The sequence below is a fragment of the Calidris pugnax genome, unplaced genomic scaffold, assembly GCF_001431845.1.
Source record: "Calidris pugnax isolate Ruff unplaced genomic scaffold, ASM143184v1 scaffold316, whole genome shotgun sequence".
NCBI classification, from domain to species: Eukaryota; Metazoa; Chordata; class Aves; order Charadriiformes; family Scolopacidae; genus Calidris; species Calidris pugnax.
The window spans coordinates 768,631-789,418 of NW_015091194.1; the positions used below are offsets into that span (position 1 = coordinate 768,631).

The 20,788-nt window shown below is 42.8% G+C and overlaps 1 protein-coding gene across 5 annotated transcripts in view; it reads left to right on the forward strand.

Annotated features, from left to right (window-relative positions):
- SOX5 (SRY-box 5) overlaps positions 1-20,788 on the forward strand; it is a 673,706-nt gene that overhangs the window by 499,091 nt on the left and 153,827 nt on the right. For all 5 annotated transcript variants that reach the window (XM_014959575.1, XM_014959577.1, XM_014959574.1 and 2 more), the window contains 3 exons: positions 1,835-1,921; positions 17,185-17,357; positions 19,843-19,911. In XM_014959575.1, coding sequence (XP_014815061.1) covers positions 1,835-1,921; positions 17,185-17,357; positions 19,843-19,911 — 329 coding nt within the window. The remainder of the gene's footprint in view (positions 1-1,834; positions 1,922-17,184; positions 17,358-19,842; positions 19,912-20,788) is intronic.

Here is a 20,788-nt window from a genome sequence, read left to right on the forward strand (position 1 = left end):
AAAAAAAAAAAAAAAGAGGAAAAAAAAAAAATAAAAAGCAAGCGGCGTTTTTTTTTTTTGACCTATTCAGGTCCGTTTGGGAGCCGGGTTTCCTTGGTGGGTGCAAACTTCAGAAGTCGCTTGTGCAAGTGCCAGGAGCTGGCGGCCCCGCCGGCCACTGCGCCGCGGCTTCTCCCCGCTTTATAGAATAATAAATAATAAAAAAACAAACCCCCAAACCAAACCCCAACCCAAATCCAATCTCTTCTGCTTTAGGTGGGATGCGGTGAGTCGCACCCCCCCGAGCTGCTGCCCGGGGCTGGGTGGGCGCCCCTACCCACCTTGATGGTGGTGGGGGGTGTCGGCTAAAGCAAGGGTGCATCCCTGCGCCCTCCCCCCTGTAGCTGTTTCTACCTTCCTGGTGGGCTGCCAGGGGTCGGCCCGAGGGGGGGGTGGGCTCTCCGAGTCCCTCGGGGGCGACAGACGCCGTGGGGAGAGGGGAGAAGAGGAGAAGAGACACCCCCCTCCATCCCGAGGGGGTGGCGTCCTCCCAGCTTTGAGTTGGGGCTTCAAGAAAGGAGGCGGAATTAGCCAAACGAGATAATGAAGGTTGCTCGTAATGGTTTTTACTGTGGGGAAAATTAACCAGTTGCTAATAATTGTATGGTCTCTAGGCCAGACGGTCCCTTTGATAAGTTAACATGTACTCCCTTTATGCTCCTGGTAGGGGGTAAACAAATGCCTGAACAAATACAAATACACATAAACACAAATGTGGAGAATAGCAGTATATGTCTTAGATCCAGATAATAAGTGTGGGTATTGTTATTTAGATGGCGCATACTGGGACACTTATCTTTTAGTACACTCCATTTTCTAACTGAATGCAGTGCTAATCGTGGGATTGAAAGCTATTGTAATTGTGTACCCATCTAAATGCTGACAAGAATATACAATTACATTGTTTGGAATTGAGTTTAATGTTCTCTGAATTTTATTAGCATTTATATTTACTTATGCATTAAAATTCTACACAAAAAGAGGTCAGAATACAAGAGTTACAGACATAAATATCAGACCCATCCACACCCTCACTGCATTTTTCCTGAAAATACCGAACAAATATATTTTATTTTATTTTATTTTAAAGGAAGTGATAGAATCTGAAATGAGCAAATAATGGGTTTCCATTCTAAGCAATGCCTTTTCTCCCTCTGGATTTTGCAATCTTTTAAAGCTTTTTTTCATACCCAACTTTTTATTATTATTTATAATGTGCGTGTTACTGGAAAATCTTTCCACAGTATGCTTACCACCACACGATGTTTAAACACACATTATAAAGTGGATGTAATTGTAAACACTCAGAGGGATATAATTACATGTAGCAGATTTAGGAGCTAATTCTTTGCTTCTCTCTCTCACTCTTTCTCTCTCTCGCTCTCTCTTTACTCTGCATTTTATCAACATAATTATTTTTTGACTGCAGACTAACACCCAGAAATTGACAGGCATCCATTATGGGCAGTAACTTGTTCACCAAATTGAAAAACAATGAACTGCAGGTTTATATGTGCCCATTGTCATACAGAATTACCGGGGCTTTGTTCCGCAAGAGGAAAAAGCTAATGGGTTTGAAACAGCAGGTGACAAAGCACACTCTTTTTTTTTTTTTTTTTTTTTTTTTTCCTCCCCCCCCCCCCCCTCCCCCCTTATCAGTTTGTTGATGAAGTCATTACGGACTGGGGCCCAGAATAGGGTTGGCCTTATTTTTAGCAGAGAGACTTTTAATGAGTTCTATTGTGGAGACAGTCATGTTGATTTGCTTACATTTTTTTTCCCCCCCTTCACTCAGAAACTCCCAGTATTGAAAAGCTACTATCAAAGGACTGGAAAGACAAGCTTCTTGCCATGGGATCAGGGAACTTTGGAGAAATAAAAGGTAACGCTCTTTCCGTGCTAAAGCAAATTGAGAATGACTATAGAGATACCACTGGCTTTATGGAACTTTGTTTGTTTGCTCCTCTCCCCTTCCCCTTGAAACGTCGTAATTTGGGGCTTAAATGAAATGTGTGCTCTCCATCTGTGATAATAGAAACAAATTAAATGGTATATTGCCCTAAGTGAATGAACTTACGTGAAGCTTTTGTTGCATATATATCATTCTGTGTTGTAAGAGGACACATCCTATTGCTGGGTTGGAAAAAAACCCAATCAATTCACATATCAAACACGGGTTTATGTATTATCAAGAGTATAGCAGAGCTCAGCTTCTGGAAGCTGAGAGCGATCAGAAGTCCTTGTTAATTTTTGGACAGATTTTGATGATGTAGATTTTTTTGACTTTTCTGCATGTAGGGGAAAAAAAAAAAAAAAGAGAGCAAAGTTTGTGTAATGATACCTCTAGGTACCGAAATTAGCCAGTGCAGATTTTAAAAGACAGCGTACAACATCTGTGCACTAAAGCATGTTCTTTTAAAGCTGTACTCCAGAAGGAAAATGACAAAATTTGACCACTCTCCAGCAGCAGTAGCTTCTGCTGTGCCAAGATATTTCCCCATTTTATATATGTGAGGTCATTTTACGGAACCTGTAGTTGTTTGTTTTCATCTAATTTAATATTTTTATAATTCTTCCTCCGTGGTTGTGATGAGGAGCTGACTCAATATGCACGTGTGTCAAAAATTGGAGTTTCCAGAGCAGCCATTATCTCTCTGAAAAGAAACAGGGACTCTGATTCTTCTCCCATTTATATCAGCGTGCATCTGGAGCAGCGAAATCAAAGCCAATGTTGTTTCGGAAACGTGAAAGTCAAGGCAGATTAAAATTAAAGCCTTCTTTTATGTTGACAAACTAGGTTTTGTTTCTCTCCGTTATTTTTTTTGTTTGTTTATTTGCCCATGTGGTCCCTGATCCCAAGGTCCTAGATTTAAGGACCTTCAGCCCGAGAGGTGGGCAGCGTTCAGTGAAGAACACGACGTGACGTGCTCTGAGAGGTTGGCCTGTTGGTACGCGTGCAAAGATGGTGTTATTTTAATTATATGTGCCTTCCAGCTTGTCACCCATAAAGCCACCAGCATTAGCTTGTGCTAGTCCACAGGCTTACACAAGTTGGAAAGTATGCCACTTGCTTCCCCTAGCTTCTCCCCGAGAGGCTGTAATTCAAAAGCATATAGTCATTACATATGTAGAATAACTTTAAAGCAGAATGTACTGCTTCGGCCCCAAATAGGCAGAGACGTTATGATGATGATGATGATGATTATTATTCTAACAGACAGAATATACTGCTTCGGCCCCAAATAGGCAGAGAAGTTATGATGATGATGATGATTATTATTCTAACAGAGGGCCAAATCCTGGGTTCTCTGTTCCCACTGAGCAGGGTTTTCCCCGTGCGCATGAAGCAACAGGTTGTAAAGAGGCGGGGGAGCCACCGGGCTTATCGGAGGGCTCTGGTTTTTGAAAGGAGACTGTTTTAAAATAACATCATCCATCCTCTGCCCGCGAACTGATGAATCTTTAAGGTGTTTGAGGCCCAAAGTACACAGGCGGCTTTCATATCCACTTTTGGGTGTGTATTTCAGCAGTTCTTGCGTGTTGTCTGGAGCCTCTTTAACTCTTGGTGTGCCCGGAGAAGGACTCCCAGGGATTCTCTGCTGAGGAGGCGGCCCGTTCCCAGTCCTTATGATCTTGTTCTGTTGGAGGGCAATCTTTTTTTTCTCCTTTCCTCTCTTTCCCTTTCACAAAGCTAAACTTGAAAGCGGCGGCAGCAGCTATGTGCTAGCACGAAAGAAATTCAACAGTCCTTTCAGTCTTGCCCCGGGGGGGTGGGGGGAGAAGGATGGGGAGCAACAGCACAGCCTCAAAGAAGAGTTTTCTTTGCTTTAATTTTTGTTTTTTAGCTTCATATTTTGAACACAAGTCGAGTTATTGTTCTGCAGCTCTGTTCAAAAGCCTCACATCTGAGGCTTTTTAGTGCGACTGTGGCTCTATGGTTGGGGGCATGGTTATTAGGTGTTTGGATCAGGTTTGGCAGTAAGCTGTGAAAACAGGCACTGGTTTATTTTTCCTTCTGACTGCCGTGACAGTTGCAATTATTGTCCATTGTTCCTAGGTGGCTAGAAAGGAGGGAGGATACAATAGAGCATTGCCCTCTGGGGGTAAATGAATTTGACTTACAGGTTCTTGGGGGGTCAGGCAGGCTGATTATTTAGTGCCCAGGAATGCGGTTTTCATGGCACCGCCAGCCATGAGCAGCCAACAAACAATGGCTCAGCTGTATTGCAGCTGTATTTAGTCAGGCGACATGAAAGGTGTGCGAGTCGAGCTGTTTTATACTCACGTATGTGTGTACAAACACACATATATTATGCTAGGAAACGTTTTTGTCCTTCTATAGGAGCGTAGAGTTATTAAGTTTTCCAGTTGTGATTTTTTAATTAACTTTGCTCTATATTTGGCTTGGCAGCTGCACTTTTTTTTTTTTTTTTTTTTTTTTTTTCCCCCCTCGTTTCTCTATTAGTGATATTTGGAAACCCTGCACAAGTAGTGTCTTATTATTAATACACCCTGGAATGTGGACAGCACTAGAAGCTGTACTGCCCAACTGTCTTATGCGCTGAATAGTTTTTTCCACTTAACTGTTCAAAATTTCATTGTGTTTTTCATTAGATCTGGGGGAGTTTTAGTATGTCATGTGCTCAAGTCTCAGCACTAGGCTACATCTTGTTAATGCCCAGGTCTGTGTTATTACTATTGAGTTTTATTCTCTGGGAGAGATTGGAAGGAAGAGGAATGGAGCAGAAGGCTTTATTTTCTATTACTGTTATTTCTTTTTAAGTTCAAGAACAGTAATATTTTATCAAAGACAGGGGGGGAGCTGGTGGATGGCTGGGAAGTCACCAGACTCCCACGTTTTGTGTTCAGTTGTTCCTTTTCCTGGCTTTGTTGCTTTCGGCAGCTACTTTAAGCCCCCCCCACCCCCCCTTTGTTCATCTGCCTCCCTGTAAAATGGGAGAACCATCACCCAGTGTCTGCAGAGCTCTAGCTGCAGTTGGAAGACCACAGTTGGAAGGGTCTGTGTATGTCCAGTTACTAATGGAAAAGGAAAATACTTCATTCCAGGGCTTGACTGAAAGGGAATACTCTTACACCTTAAATGGGGCAAAATCTAGAAGCCTTCTTACCTGTAGAAATTTTAACTCGGATGCCTCTGTTTGTTTAGAGAGGTAGTCTGGGGATAAATGAGCAAGACAAATTTGGCACTGGAGATTTCTTAAGAAATTTTGTTTTGAAATCCCTGGAATTTTTACTCTGGCTGTTCCAAACAAGTCAGTCTATAGTGAAACCCACAAAACATGCCGTTAAATTGAAATATTTTAAAATAAAGCTGTAAAACTGTATATTGGATTGGTTAAAGCCTGCTCAAACTTAGTTACATCCATCATATTCCGGAACAGGGCTCAAAAGGCCTCTGGATTATTCACGGATAATGCAGTTTATTGGATTCAGTGGAGCAGAGAGAACTTCAGGTCTCAAACCGATCATCTACAGGAAGGAAAATTATACCCCCTTCCTGCTTTCAGCGTAGCCACCTGATACTCTGCATGGCAGGGTGGAAGTGGTTGCTTTCCTCCAAAGCAACGTTACCAACTGCAGCAGAGGCAGCACGTAGGGTTGACCGTTGATAGGAAAAGGTATGAGAAGTCTATTTCCATGCTCTTCAGTGTCAGTGGCCACCCCCCTACTTGGAAAACAAAGGTGAGGCTTCGGTTTGATTGGGGTTGGGCCCCCTCTGAGTAGACTTCAGGGAGCATCTCCCTTACGAGGAGAGGCTGAGGCACTCAGGTCTTTTTAGTCTGGAGAAGAGAAGGCTGAGGGGGGATCAGGAGGGATGGGGCCGGTGTTTTTTCAGTGGTGCCCAGGGATAGGACAAGAGGAAATGGGCACAAACTTGGCCATAAGAAGTTCCACCTAAAGATGAGGAGGAACTTCTTTGCTGTGAGGGTGGCAGAGCCCTGGCAGAGGCTGCCCAGGTGGTGAAGTCTCCTTCTCTGGAGACATTCAGGACCTGTCTGGATGCCGTCCTGAGTAATAGTCAATCCTGCTTTGGCAGGGGAGTTGGACTAGAAGATCTCTAGAGGTCAGGAGAAAGGCTGAGAGAGCTGGGGCTCTTTAGCCTGGAGAAGAGAAGGCTGAGGGGAGCCCTTATCTATGTTTACAAGTACCTAAAGGGTGGGTTGAGGGACGATGGAGCCGGACTCTTTTCAGTGGTTCCCAGTGACAGGACGAGGGGCAACGGGCACAAGCTGGACCATGGGAAGTTCCACTCCAATGTGAGGAAGGACTTCTTTGTGGTGAGGGTGGCAGAGCCCTGGCAGAGGCTGCCCAGGTGGTGAAGTCTCCTTCTCTGGAGACATTCAGGACCTGTCTGGATGCCGTCCTGAGTAATAGTCAATCCTGCTTTGGCAGGGAGTTGGACTGGATGATCTCTAGAGGTCCCTTCCAACCCCAACAATTCTGTAATTCCATGATTCCATGGTGGAGTCTCCTTCTCTGGAGACATTCAAAACCCACCTGGGCAAGTTCCTGTGCAACCTGCTCTATGTGGACCTTCTTTGGCAGGAGGTTGGACTGGATGATCTCCAGAGGTCCCGTCCAACCCCATGTGATTCTGTGGTTCCATGGAAGGTGCTGGCCCCCCCAGCACCCCAGCATGAGGTGCACAGTCTCGCTGACGCTGATGTGAGCGAGGCAGCTTTAACCACGATGAGAACTCTTTTTGAAACTTCCTGGGCGTACACAAAGCCTCTCTGCTAATCTTGTCCATCTCTCACTTATCGAGAGTTGTCAAGAAATAATAATACATATTTTATACGTTCCCCACTTAGGTAGTTTTGAATAGGTGTGTGGAACAAAAGGCTAAACTGACTTCTGTTTCTAATCTTTCCGAGTTGGTTTTCTGTTGAAGTGAAGGCATTGTGAACAGTGATTGCGCCTGAATCTCTCAAGAAAGACCGGGCAAGCCTGAACCTGATTTTTTTGTTGTTGTTTGAAAATCCTTCTCTATTGTACAGGTTAGTTCCCAAACAACTCGGGTGAAGTGTTTTCTGCTCTCCCTCAGAACGGGATCATCATTAGGGTAAATTCAGCTCTTCGTTGTAGCCACTTAAATGTAGGTGGCTCCAAAGACTGTACGGGAGTAACCACAGACTTAGGAGCCTAATTGAAAGCAAGGTTAGCCTACCAATCCTAATCTTCAGTGCACGATAACACACACGTTTGTTTCGTGTGAGAAACAGGGCTCCAAGTTCCGTGAAGTGTGAGTGCAGGTATTATATCAAGCCGTGTTTGATGTGCCATGGAGCTGTGTTTGCTGGAGGCTCTAATCTTCCTTCCCCGTTCGGAAGATGGGGCAGGAGAGAGGGTGCAGTGAGCGGTCTTACGACTGCCAATAATGGATAAAGAGAAATAATCCATTCAGTGATACTATAGCTCATCAGAGCCCGTGAATTAAAGACATATGTTATGTAGATTCAATGTATGGATTAAAACGGATAATCTGGTAGGTGACACGCAGAATCTTGAGATAAGTGGGCTGTGCAGATTCCGTGTATGGATTGTGACGGATAATTCCATTTAAGTAATGCTGGACAAGTTGAAGACAAGTAATCTTTGGGTAGTGCTCAGGTTATGTGCAGTAATCCAGTGAGTGACACTTTGGATCGCATAATCTGTAAACTGAAGACAAGGAAGCTGGGGATTCTGCATTTAGATGCGGACGGGAGGGAGGAGGGGGAGGGGTGAGAGATTATTCATGGGGAAGACACCGGGTTTAAACCTTTGACTGATCAAGCACAGATCCCCAGGAGATGTGTGCAAGCTGCGCCCTTGCTTAGGAGCTGGGTGAATTTTGCATTTGGCAAATGAGTGGTTGAAAAATGTTTGCAAACTTGTGTCAGATGTGGATGTTTGGCATTATTTTTTGTGGATAGGATTGTATTTGGAGTGGGGAGAGAAGGAGGGTGAGAGAGTCATAAGTGAAGGAGGTAAGATATGTCTGGTTGTTGGCTTTTAACTGTGATAAATTCAATATTATTGCAACCTATTTAGTATCTTCACTGTTTTTTGGTGGGTTTTTTTTGGGGGGGTGTGTGTGTTGTTGTTTAATAGCAGCAGATTGCTGAGAGTGAGCTTTAGTCCTTTGTTAATATTTCAAAAGTGCTGGGAAGGTGGCGGGGGGAGGAACCTGCCCAGTGGCATGCAGGGGATCCTGAGTTTTGAGAGGAAATTTGGCAGCTGCCGAAATAGTGGAGGTTGATCACAATGCAATGTGATACTCTCAGGCTGCCGAGAAGCAGAGGGTGCCAATTGAGCCACACCAACGCAGAATTTGCTTTCAGGCCAACTGAAAGCCTGAAATGGAGATTGTGACTGGATGGAGCTACTCCTATTTGACCCTAGAGTGGGAGGTTAGTTGAGGGTAGTATCTGTGGAAGGATGGTTGGAGGAATCTTGTTGGAAGCATCTAAAAAGCCAAAAATGTGAATTCGGGCTCTTCTGGATTTATATATATATATATATATATATATTTTATTTTTTTAATGTAAAGGTACTTAATTTGATCAGAAAAAGTCAGCTTCTATTTAAATCAAGTACAACTCTTATTTTTAAGAAGTGATTATTAATAGAGAAAACAGAATAAAATTGAACTAATTAAAGTAGCAAATGCCAATGGCTTTGTTTTGTTTCAACACATGGAGGCCAAACCACTATATGTAAAAAAATAATCCAGAGGATTGGATGGTAAGAGGGACCCAAACCAGTTCTCCTTTGTACTACAATTACCTGAAAGATGTGCTGATAGAGATGAATGCTGCTGAGCTACAATTACCAGTTTGTCAAAACAAAGCAAATATACATACACATACATACTTTTTACTGGTTTGCCTGCTGCTGTGTAAAATTCCACTACCAAATGCTGTTTCTCTAGCCTAGTTCTAGCTTGTCTAGACAGTAAAACAATGAATAACCTCTGAGAAATAGTCTCAATACAAATGTTGTCTATTCCTTTTGTAACCTTGACAATAAGTTCCTAACCTGGTTGAATACCAGGCTTTGTTTGCAGTGTACGGTACCAAAAGTGGTTTTTTTTTTTTTTCTGACAGCAAATAAAGAATACTCCCTGACAACTTCTTTCCAGCGTTGCGAAATAGTGATGTGTCGGTCTGTTACAGAGCAGACGGCTAAGTTTTTGTCCCCACAGAATATTAATTCTTCAGGGTAGTAATGGCAAAAGATGGTAATTGTTCATCATTTGTTTTTATTCGTTCTGCAAAGCCTTCCACTGAAACCTAAAAGATTAAGACTGTCCATATGCAGAAATAAATAGCTTCCTTCTAGCCCGCTGTTCTAAAAAGGACTTTTATTTGTCAAACAGAGAAGATTCATTACATAAATCCGTAGCTACAGACAAATCAGTTTGAATGCTGGGCTTTTTCTTTCCGTGTTTCTTTTTCTGGTGGCTGTGGCTTGCTGAGTAAAAAGCAGTCGGAAAGTTTTCTTTTATTATGCTGACTTCCCGTATCAATCAGATGAAGTAATTTAATTTAGCAAGGTAGGTAGTTTGAAGTGATGGCAGTCATTGTGTAGTAAAGTTGGCTTAAATGCTTAATGAAAAATTGCCAGTTTTTAGATGTTTATGTCCTGGCAGCTCCAAGATTTACTGGCCTGAAAAAGCTATGTGGAAGTCCATAATAAAAGGCTCTCTGAAGTATCGATTAGGGGAGCATCACGGGAGCTGGCACACGTGCACAAGCACATACCCCCGTCCACCCACAGACGCACACCGGCAATTTAAAGTACATGCTCATTGCTTGGGCATCAACACTTGACATTTCTGTTCAAAGACAGAGGAGAGAAGAGTTTAAATTCGGAACTTACCTCAGCCACTTAGATCCGTTTATCAGGCTACGTTTCCTGAAGGCAGGTAGCATCAGCTCCCCATGGCCTCCCGTAGACAACGTCGGGTGACGTCGGCAGCGCGGCCGTCGGAGAGGAGAATGCTCCTCTTTGCAATTATTATCAGGTTTTACATAGATGATTTTTTATTTATTTTTTTTGTTTTTTAGGGGGAGCATGACAAAGATTAGTTGGCTTATAAGTAGAGGAAGATGAGGAGGCCTCTCTGTTTTACTTCCCAGTTTCCTTACTGAGCGGAGCAATGCTGGGTTTGGATTTCTAATGTGGCAGAGCAAAGTTAAAACTGGGGTTTGGGGAGTGGGGAAGGAAAAATAGTTAACGAGAATGGAACTCTCAAGATTGGATACTGGGATAAAACCCTCAAGAAAAGATACTTACTTTATGGGCTGCTGATTCCATTTTTATTCTTTGGATATAATAATGTTGTTGCTAGTAGGAGTTTAATTCTTCTGAGGACAGCTTAGTTAGGCTATTCAGTTTGAAAAAAACCTCTTTCTTGGCTCTTTATCAGTTTTATATTGAAACTGTTATGATGTCCCTGGCTTAAAAATGGCACTGAAAAACCACATTGCAGGAAATGCTTGGAGATGACTCAGGTTTGAGCTGGTGTATGGGTTGTAGTTACATCCTCATGGCACTGTTGTCACACCGTTGTTGCACGGAAACCGTGTTGTGGCATGGTTCTGTCGTGGGCGGATGGCGTCAATAATCCTTTCATTCATAGGCTCCCTTCAGCTAGAACCCTACATGGCATCAAATATATTTATATTTTATATTATTATGATGTCCCTGGCTTAAAAATGGCACTGAAAAACCACATTGCAGGAAATGCTTGGAGATGACTCAGGTTTGAGCTGGTGTATGGGTTGTAGTTACATCCTCATGGCACTGTTGTCACACCGTTGTTGCACGGAAACCGTGTTGTGGCATGGTTCTGTCGTGGGCGGATGGCGTCAATAATCCTTTCATTCATAGGCTCCCTTCAGCTAGAACCCTACATGGCATCAAACCAGGTCAAGCAAACCTTTAATGGTTTATATAACGTATATCCCTGTTAAAATCAGCGGGGAAATTCTTGGCCTCGCTGGTACAGTTGTGCTGGTGACTTGAGCGAGGCCAGCAAGGAAAGGGCGCGAAGTTAAGAATGACTTCAGGCAAGTTCCTAAAAACTTCACGCCTCGAGTTTCCTCCTACAGAAAAGTATTGCACACCGCTGCCTTTCCGCCTGCTCACCGTCTTTAAGAAGATCAATTAGCTAATGCTTTGAAATTAAAAAATGCTCTATATGGCATGCTCTAATTATTATTACGCATCTTAACATTATTTGAATACAGAGTACTTCAAAATATTCTTATATCCATTGAATTTTTCCCCTACGAAGCTTTGTAGATACAGGAGGATTTTTTCTTTTCTTTTGTAACCACAGATAACGATGTGAACGTAATACAATATTATTGTGTCTTCCAGGCTTTGTACTCGCACATTGTTTTCTTTGATTTTTTTTTTTTTTCTTTGAAAGACAGCTGCTGACAGTTCAAAAGCTATTTTACCTAATTACTTTGATAGTAAACTGACTCCGGGGATAAATTTCCCTGTCTGTATGGGTGTGCGGGAGCATGCACGTGAGCGGCCCTGATTGATAACATTCCTAGATGTTTAATTGAGAGCCTTGCCATCTCTTTTGCCCCTTGAAGAAGAGGAGAGCCTTGCCTTCTCTCTTGCCAGCAGATCCGTAGGCTGGCTGCATGGAAAACCCTTCTCATCGCCCGAGCATTCGCAGCAAAAAGCTTCCAATGCCTGTTAAAGAAAATATTGGCTTTCCTAATTTCTCATTTACATTCTCATTCTGTCTAATAAATTATAATAAAGTATTTACTGTTTTGATCGCAAAAGCAGTTTCTCTGCTTTTTTTTTTTTTTTTTTTTTTTTTTTTGATTGGGTGGATATGCCAAGGTTTCTCCTGTTCGTTTTCTCACTTTAAGTGTGTCATTTGGTCATATTGGTGTCTTCATTCTAATGTTTATTAAATGTTACTGTCACTGCCAGTCTGAGACTGTGAATCAGAACTAAGAATGTGTAATAGTTTATTTCACATTTGAGTAAATTTCTTTTACTACTTAAACACTATTATGGATAGTGTTGATCTGAGATGAAGTTTAGGTTTGGCGATACAGAATGCCACTAATTTGAGTCTTCTTTTATTGCCATCTGCTGTGAGTGTTGCATCCACAACATGTGTTGTTTTTTTTTTTTTTCTTTCTGAATCTCTTTTTGTGGTGATAGAGAATAAGCTGACGCATCTGGAAAGCATCTTTTCTTGGGCCATTCACTCTCTCAGCCCATAGTGTGTACTTGGATGCTGTCTTGCCTGAGTTGTTGTGATGAGTAGTGAAAAAATCCACATTTTGCCCTTGCGGTGACAGAGGGCAGAGAGACCAGTATGAGCACCTACAGCAATCTCCTGAAAGGCAGGTGGTCTGGTGGTTAAAAGCTTTGTTAAACATGAAATGTGCAATATGTATTTGTTGTGGATCTGATGGTAATTAAGAATAATTTTTGAGGCAGCCATTGATGTCAGCCACTCTCCTTTTACTCCTTACTCAATACCTGTGTGAAGTAGGTCTAGTTTGCTGTCAAGTTGTACACTGCAATGATGGGCACTTGTTTTTCTTCTCCCGGCCGCGCTGCGTGGCTAAAGGAGAGGCTGAGGGACTTGGGTCGTCTTAGTCTGGAGAAGAGAAGGCTGAGGGGGGATCTGATCAATGCTCATAAATACTTAAAGGGAGGGAGTCAGGAGGATGGGGCTGGTCTTTTCTTGGTGGTGCCCAGGGACAGGACAAGAGGAAATGGGCACAAACTTGAATATAAGAAGTTCCACCTAAAGATGAGGAGGAACTTCTTTGCTGTGAGGGTGGCAGAGCCCTGGCAGAGGCTGCCCAGGGAGGTGGTGGAGTCTCCTACTCTGGAGACATTCCAAACCCGCCTGGACACGTTCCTGTGGGACCTGCTCTAGGTAGACCCACTCCGGTGGTGGGGTTGGACTTGGTGATCTCCAGAGGTCCCTTCCAGCCCCATCTGATTCTATGATTCTAAAGGGAAAGCACTGTATGGATACTGCGTGTAGAGCACAGCCCAGCTCCAGAACCATTCCCAAATCCGTTCCACTTGGAGCAGCTCTACCTGAGTTTAATAACAAAGGGGCTGAAGGTTGCTGCTGAGGCTGGTGGCTCATCCTCGCTGAGGTCTGCGCTGCCTCCCAAGTTCTAGCAGTGCTAGCAGCCACGGGGACACTTCATGAATTCCCAAGCAGCGTGATTTAAGCAACCGTCTTGATGCGGTTGGTGCTGGAGTTACTTAAAATACTGACGTGTTTTGCCTTCTAAGCTCCAGAATTCTTCAAATGGAAATTCTGTCGCTGCCGAGAACCCATCACATGATGGTAAAGGTTTAGATCTCTGGCAGGTTAACAGAGAGAAGGCAGTGGTGGTAGGACAGATGTCCACCCTCCTTGCCTAGCCCACAGCCTACAGCATCTAGAAAGGGAGACGAGCGTGGCAGGCTGACTCTGCGGTGCCTTCAGGGGCACCAGAAAAAATTCCTATCACTGAAGGTACTTGTGTAGTGGCCCTCAGCTCACCATCACATAAAGAACGTCGAGGATCATTTAGCCTTCCTTCCTTACGCCAACTCAGTACTTTACGAATGGCCACTGTGAAATGGTGGTTTTGTTGGTCGTTTGCGCGAAAGAAGATCTAGAAAAAGGGTGTGCTAGGTAGTGAGGGTGACAAAAAAAATCCTGAACTTCAACGAAATGCGAACACTTTACGTTATAATCAAGACGGTCTGATTCCAGTACATTTCTTCTTTTTAATTTTCACACTTTTATAAGTTACCAGTGTTCTGCGAGAAACGTCCAAACTGTCTGTGGTCCATCTTCAGTGGGGCTTATGTGGATATGTGGGTAAGGCAAAGGGAAATCTACCCCAAAACTTACTGTCTCCCAGTAGACCCCACACATCTGATCTCCCAAGGTTTTGTGCAGGTCACTTGAGAGTCCGGCTGTCAGAGTACTTACTTTGCAAGGAATGATACCTTAAATAATTGGGATTATAATTAAGTATGATTGAAGCTATTGGAAGGATGGGCTAATCCCATGAAAATAAAGTGCCTATTAAGCCATGTTGTCCAAAAAGTATTCTCTAACAAAAGATTATTTTTTTTAAAAAGCTGACAGTGATCAATATATGCTTTTTGATTTATTAGCAAAAGGAAATTGCTGAAAAAAATATAATCTAAGAAGGCTGCCTTTTGTCAGACTACTTCCGCTCCAGTTTATAAACCAAAGGAATTATGTATTGTGCTTACTAAGCTAGCACATAAAGCTCCCCCTTTGGGCATCCCAAAGTTTCTTTAAAAACTAAATAATAGTGGAGAGATTGAGTCTGGTGGATTCACCCCCAGCTCCGTCTGTCTCCCGCACCCACGCTTCGCTGGCTTTTAGCTCACCCAACCTTCTCTCTCGGTCCTGCAATTCAAATAAAGCAGTTGTTTTCCCGAGGAAGAAGGCTTTTTTGTTTTTTCCTCCTCTCTAGGTAAAATCAGAGGAAGGGGGAGGATGTCCCCCCGCCGGCAGTGCGGTGGTTGGGTATCGCGGCCGGGACGGGGGGACGTCCTGGGGAAGGGGGAGCTTTTGCAGCACGGGGCTGGGTACCAGCAATCCCTTTTTCTCCCCCTCTCGGTAACTAACTCTGTGACCCCTCTGTCTGGCAGTTTACACATCTGGAAACATTTTTCCACCTTTGGAAGGTGTGGCGGGGATTAATTTAACTTTACAAAGTGCTTTTTGATTCCCAACTGAAGGCTACTGTGGGAGCTCGAAATGCACTGATGAACCAGTACTGGCTGGAGATCTTTGATGTGTGTCAGTGTATTTGTCAAAAACAGTGATTTCTTTTTGGTTCCCTTAACTTGAGGACGAAGCCAATCCTGTGTATTCCTTTTCTCTCTAGGTCTTCCTCCCTTTCTCTCTTGCGCGCACCCACCCCTCAGTAAAGGTTTGGAATAAAGTATCTGCTGAATAAAGAAATAAAATCCTCAGTTTTCAGATGTTTCAGTGTGCCCAGTGTGTTATACTGCCAGTATCAGGATACTGATAGTCTTTGTTAGATGGGCACTACAGTAACCAACATGCTAGCTGCAGACAGGACAAAGAAGAAACTGCCTTCTATAATCATTCTTCTGTGCCGTTTGGAAACACTGCACCCTTTTTCCTAGGGAAAAAGGGATGGAAGAGTGGCAGTAGACATTTCTGATTAGTTGTATGGCCAGGTGGCAAATGCATTACTTGCAGCAGTTCTCTGTCTCCAATGTTTGAAATAAAAAAAACGTAAGTTAAAAGTGTTTTCTTCAGCAGTGTTAGTATTTTAGCACTGGCTTCCATTCTTTCTCACAGCTTTTGACAGAACAGGTTTAAAGTCCTATGGTTTCTGTTTCTGTGTGTTTCTCAAGTTTCCAGCTTGTACCACAGTTTATTTGGAGCCTCTCTGAGAATATTCTGCTGTAGCTCTTTGTTATGTGGTGAGAATATTTTCATATAAATCTCTAGCATCTTAATAAAAAGTTAATCAACGTAACATTTCCTTTACATGAAAATGTCGATTCTCTGCGTTTTCCCACTTGCACGTGGCTGTCTACAAATGCATTTAAGGGCTTGGACTTGGCTGACGTAGCAAAAAGGGGTGCTGCTTGGGAGCACAGGGTTGAAATTAAGTGGATGTAAATTAAACTATCAAGCAAAGAGCCCTAACAGTGACACCTCTAAGGCTGTGCTACAGTCTTCCAAAGAAAGCAGTAGATGATTCACCATTTCAGACATTTCAATCCAATCTAGAAAGCTGTAGTAAATATATTGTAGGGAACATTCCTGCACTGGCAGGGGGGTAGACTAAATGAGCTATTACCAGTAGCTCTTTTCCATGTCTGACTGATAGTTGGCTAGGAACACGTTTAGCATAGTCGCCAATTTTCTTTTTTTTTTTTTTTTTTTTTTTTTTCCACTTTTGGAGCAGCAGTGACATTGGCAGAAGAATGCTTCCTGTGTTTGAGAAAGGTTTGTGTGGCAGGGTTGTCCCAAAAGCAGGCTATTTTCAGAGGAGGCACAGGCACCGATAGCCTTAATCCTTTCCTAAAGCTTTTTACAGAAAGGTTTTCATCTGGCTCATGTGAGAGGGTGTGGTGGTATTGGAGATATCTGTGGATTAGCTGCTACACATATTTTCTGGTTTCTAAAATTCGAAGTCAAATGATACTGGATATAGTAATAATGCCATTCTTTGTTTTAGTGTATGATTCATAGCTTTTGATTTTTTCCTGGAATTTTGTTCTTCCCTTCCCTTATAACCACTGTCCTTTTTGGGTAGAAGGAGAGTTTTTACAGAATGATGATGAGAGCAAGGTAGTCAGTTCCTCTCTCTGTGTCTGCTGAAAACTCTCCTATAAAAAAACCATCTAATGGTAGTAGAAGTGAGAGAGATGGTGAATTGCGTTTAACTCCATTTTTCTGATATGTTTATGCAAGACTCCTTCCTTTCAAAACACTCATCGGTGGCAGCAACAGCGATAGCAGTTATGGATGATTTAAATACTGTGTAATTTCATCCTAATCAGGGCAGCTGTAGATGATATAACAGGTAGCATCATCCTGACAGCTTGTCGTGTGCTGTGCTGGTAGCGTGGGGAGCCGGGGAGGTATCCAGCACCTTACAGGTTCTGTAACCCTCAAAGCATTGCTGTGTCTTTGTCAGAAGCTGCTGAGACAAAGGTAATTGTCTTTCAAAACCAAAGGGTTGATTTTGATCCCCACAAAACGTAAACAATGTTTAAAATGAAACGCTTTCAAAACAGGCAGTATTTTTTCCCCTATTAATATGATAAAAAGGCAACAAAATATAGATGAAAGGGCAAGGAAACATTGAAGGGGGACACCGGATCAAAGCCTGTGTACAGAATTATCCTCTGTGGCTCATTTTCCTGTAGAAGGACGGGTCTTAATTTGCAGTATATTGCAATATGCTCCTCCTGCTCTTTGGGTCTACTGAAACTTTGCTTACAGTGAAGCTGCGAAATAAAAACCTGGCTAGCTCTAAATTTCCTCTCTTCTCTTTACCTTTTTTTTTTTTTGGTTTTTTTTTTTTTTTTTTTTTTTCACCATATGATGCCCAGGGACTCCAGAAAGCCTCGCTGAGAAAGAAAGGCAGCTCATGGGTATGATCAATCAGCTGACCAGTTTGCGAGAACAGCTGCTAGCAGCTCATGATGAACAGAAGAAACTGGCTGCATCACAGATCGAAAAACAACGCCAACAAATGGAGCTGGCTAAGCAGCAGCAAGAACAGGTGAGTGATTATTATAGTGGCTTTCAGCTTAAATCATTTTCTAGGAGGACTTTCCAGGAGTTTATCTTTTAGGGTTGATAACTTCTGAACTGTACTCTCCACCCAGATTTTTTTTTTTCCCCCATTTGTTTTCTTCGGTGAAGAAGTTTGAACAAAAGCATATTGGGAGGATGCTTTCATTGCAATATATAAAACAGTGGTCTTTGTCTTTTAAAGATACACCTTCCGGTTTGGAGGTATTCTCTTCCAATAGTGTTTTTTCTAAAAAGCGTACGCATCCAGCCCTCCCAAGTAATCTTCCAATTCTGCTTGAATTGAGTCATGCTGAATAGGTATAAAAGGAACCAAATACGGCATTTGGCTTGTAATGTGACAAATGGAAGTGTTGGTTTTGCCAACTGCGCAAAAAAGTGGGGGAGAAGGATATAAAGTCAGTGTGACTTTTTTTCTCCTACGCTTGAGGGGCTCGATTTCCAGCTCTTGCAAATATGCCCTCCGCTGAAAACATGTTCTCACACGTGAACAGTTCCAACGCGCGCACACGGACACATGATATTCATTGAAGAACACAGCTTTTCCAACATATTTGCACCGTGCATGTTTTAGCAGAAATGAATGTCCATTTTTGTACCTGAACATGAGCGGAGAATACTTAGACATCTGGCTTAAAATTTTTGCCAGGAGTCCATCCTGACACCTCTTACGTGGAGGCATTTTGGTTCTGCCTGACCGTGTATTTCAGTTTGTTACGAAATTTGAGTTTATATTGTGTTATGGCAGCGATGTGAATTGTATGAAACTCACAAAATTCTTTTAAATCTGTCATAGCTGTCGTACTTCAATGCTTGTATTGTACCAAGCAAGTCTTAAGATTCTGAACCGCTGTTGACATCTTCAGACATTTTAACCTTGGATGTCCCGATTTTTTATAATCCTTATCTTTAATACTGTGTATCTTGGCCTCACACCTGAAATTCCACGTAGGGGGAACGGGAGAAGTGACTTGCCTATTAAACTAGAGAATTTGCATCACACTGTTGTTTACGTGAAGAAGGTAGAGGAAGGTGTGAAGGTGGAGTTGGCAAGATTCTTCCATGAGGAGACATCCTGCAGGAGCTTTTTCCTTTGCCATGCCTTTTAAAGTTGCTATTGCTACGGGACGGCTGAGTGATTTGAAAGTGAAAAAGAAAATGGAGAGAATGGAAAAAGGGAATAAGAAATCCTGCAGGACTGTTACTAGGATAGCAAGGATTTCTTTTAATTAAAGAAATTATATCATCTAGTTCTGTGTTATATAGAAATTAAAATAACCAAACTTTGAAAAAAGAAGTATTGATAAAAATTATTTCGGTTGCTTAAAGAGAGGCTCTAGAAAGGAAGCATCACTCTTCTAGATGTGGAGTTAACTATGAGTGAGTGTTTCTTATGCTAATAGTTTAATAATAGAAATGAAAGAAAATACCTAAGGGGAAGAATGCACAAAATTCCTCCCAGTAAGTATGTATAAGTTCCCATCTGACCCTGAGATGTGTACACATACCACAGGGGAAAAGCAATACTCCTTCTAATGTTTGTACTGCTGTGCAAGCTATTCATGAGAGCAGAGCTTTTGTGATGACTCAAATGAAAGTTTTTTGAGTTTCCTTTTTAAGTGTGACATACATAATGGTTTATCTCCATCAGTCCTCTGGGAACTCTAATTTGCTTCCTTTACTGTCTGCTGTTTCCTTCGCTGTGTGTAAAATGTGTCTACAGTAAGGTTCCCAATCATCTAGTCAATGGAGAGGGAGGATGGAAGTCCTTATGGAAAACACAGATGACTTTGAGAGGAGACTACATGTACTCCATCGACTTCCATGAATGAGTTTCAGCGTTGAGCTGTGTGGCCTTGCACTGCTACCTTTGTTCTTTTCAGCTGATACACACGTTGAAGAGTCAGTGGTTTTCCCAAACTCAGTTCCATTCTTTTTGTGTCTATTCCTGCATCAAGGAAATGTGCTCGCTAATACCTTCCTCCTGGGTGTCAGATTTCCTTTTTTTGGAATTTTTGAATAGGTGGTGCCAAACATAAAAAAAAAATATTGCCGTCCATCCTACTTTTTTTTGCCTTTCCTGTCTTCCCCTACTATTTTCCAGCTTCTGTGCCAGTATTGTTCTTCCTCCAGCAAGTTGGAGCAAATGAGTGCTCGCTTTGGGGGGATTTTAGCAGTGCTGTTTCAGATAATGAGGAGAGATTTTTGCATCAGTCCTTCCTTTAATATCCAGCGCAGTGTTTTCCATAAGATTCCCTTTCACACTAGTACTAGCTATGAATTGCTCCTGAACATGAGCTCCTGAACATGAGTCCAGGCTGCCACCACCCGCACTTGAAGGTTTCTTAGCTTAATAGAGCCGTTTAAAGAATGAAGCAGGGTGGATGTTTCCTATGTACCGGCTCCAGGAATGGTGATCCATCTCACGTTTCTTCTGTGCAATTTCTCCACAGATTGCAAGACAACAGCAGCAGCTCCTGCAGCAGCAACACAAAATCAACCTTCTTCAGCAACAGATCCAGGTCAGAGACTGCGTCTCCACCCGTGCCCCTCTTACCTCTCCTCTCTCCTTTCTGGTTCCCCATGCTTTCCCTCAGCCATTACTGTCATACTTTCTTTAAGAATCTCTGCAGATGGCTTACATCTTACTTATGGAAGCACATGAGGATGTTGCCTGTCGTTAAGCAAAAAAGATGTTATCATTAAGCAAAAAAGATCAGTTTCTGGAAGGCCTTCTGGAAGCAGCTCCACTGCTTCCACTGCTCGTGTAGGATCAGGAGGCAGATGTGAGAGGAGCTGGTTGTGTGAGCAAGGGTTTGCAGGACCAAGTCCTTTTTCAGACGTAGATCAGGAGTGGCAAAAAACGTTGCCAGCATGAGTTGGATTGCAATGGATCTCCTACAGCCCTGTTCTCGAGGGCTGTGGAATGAATCACAGAATGGTTAGAGTTGGAAGAGACCTTAAAGATCATCCAGTTCCAACCCCCCTGCCCTGGGCAGGGACACCTCCCACCACACCAGGTTGCTCAAAGCCCCATCCAGCCTGGCCTTGAACCCCTCCAGGGATGGGGCAGCCACAACTTCCCTGGGCAACCTGTTCCAGTGCCTCACCACCCTCACAGGAAAGAATTTCTTCCTAATATCTAATCTAAATCTCCCCTCTTCCCATTTAAAACCGTTACCCCTTGTCCTGCCAAGGACAAGAAGCAGTTCCCTTCAGTGATCCATAATCAAGTGTCCCTCCTTCCTCTGTCCCAGGTATTGAAATTCCAGAATTTTTTAGCACTTTGGGTGAAGTATTGTCTGAACGATAAACTCAAAAGGTTGGTTAGATTCTGCAGAGCATCTGAGTAGGTAGTAGGTATCTACAGGTTTACCCCTAGTATGAGAAAAAAGTTCT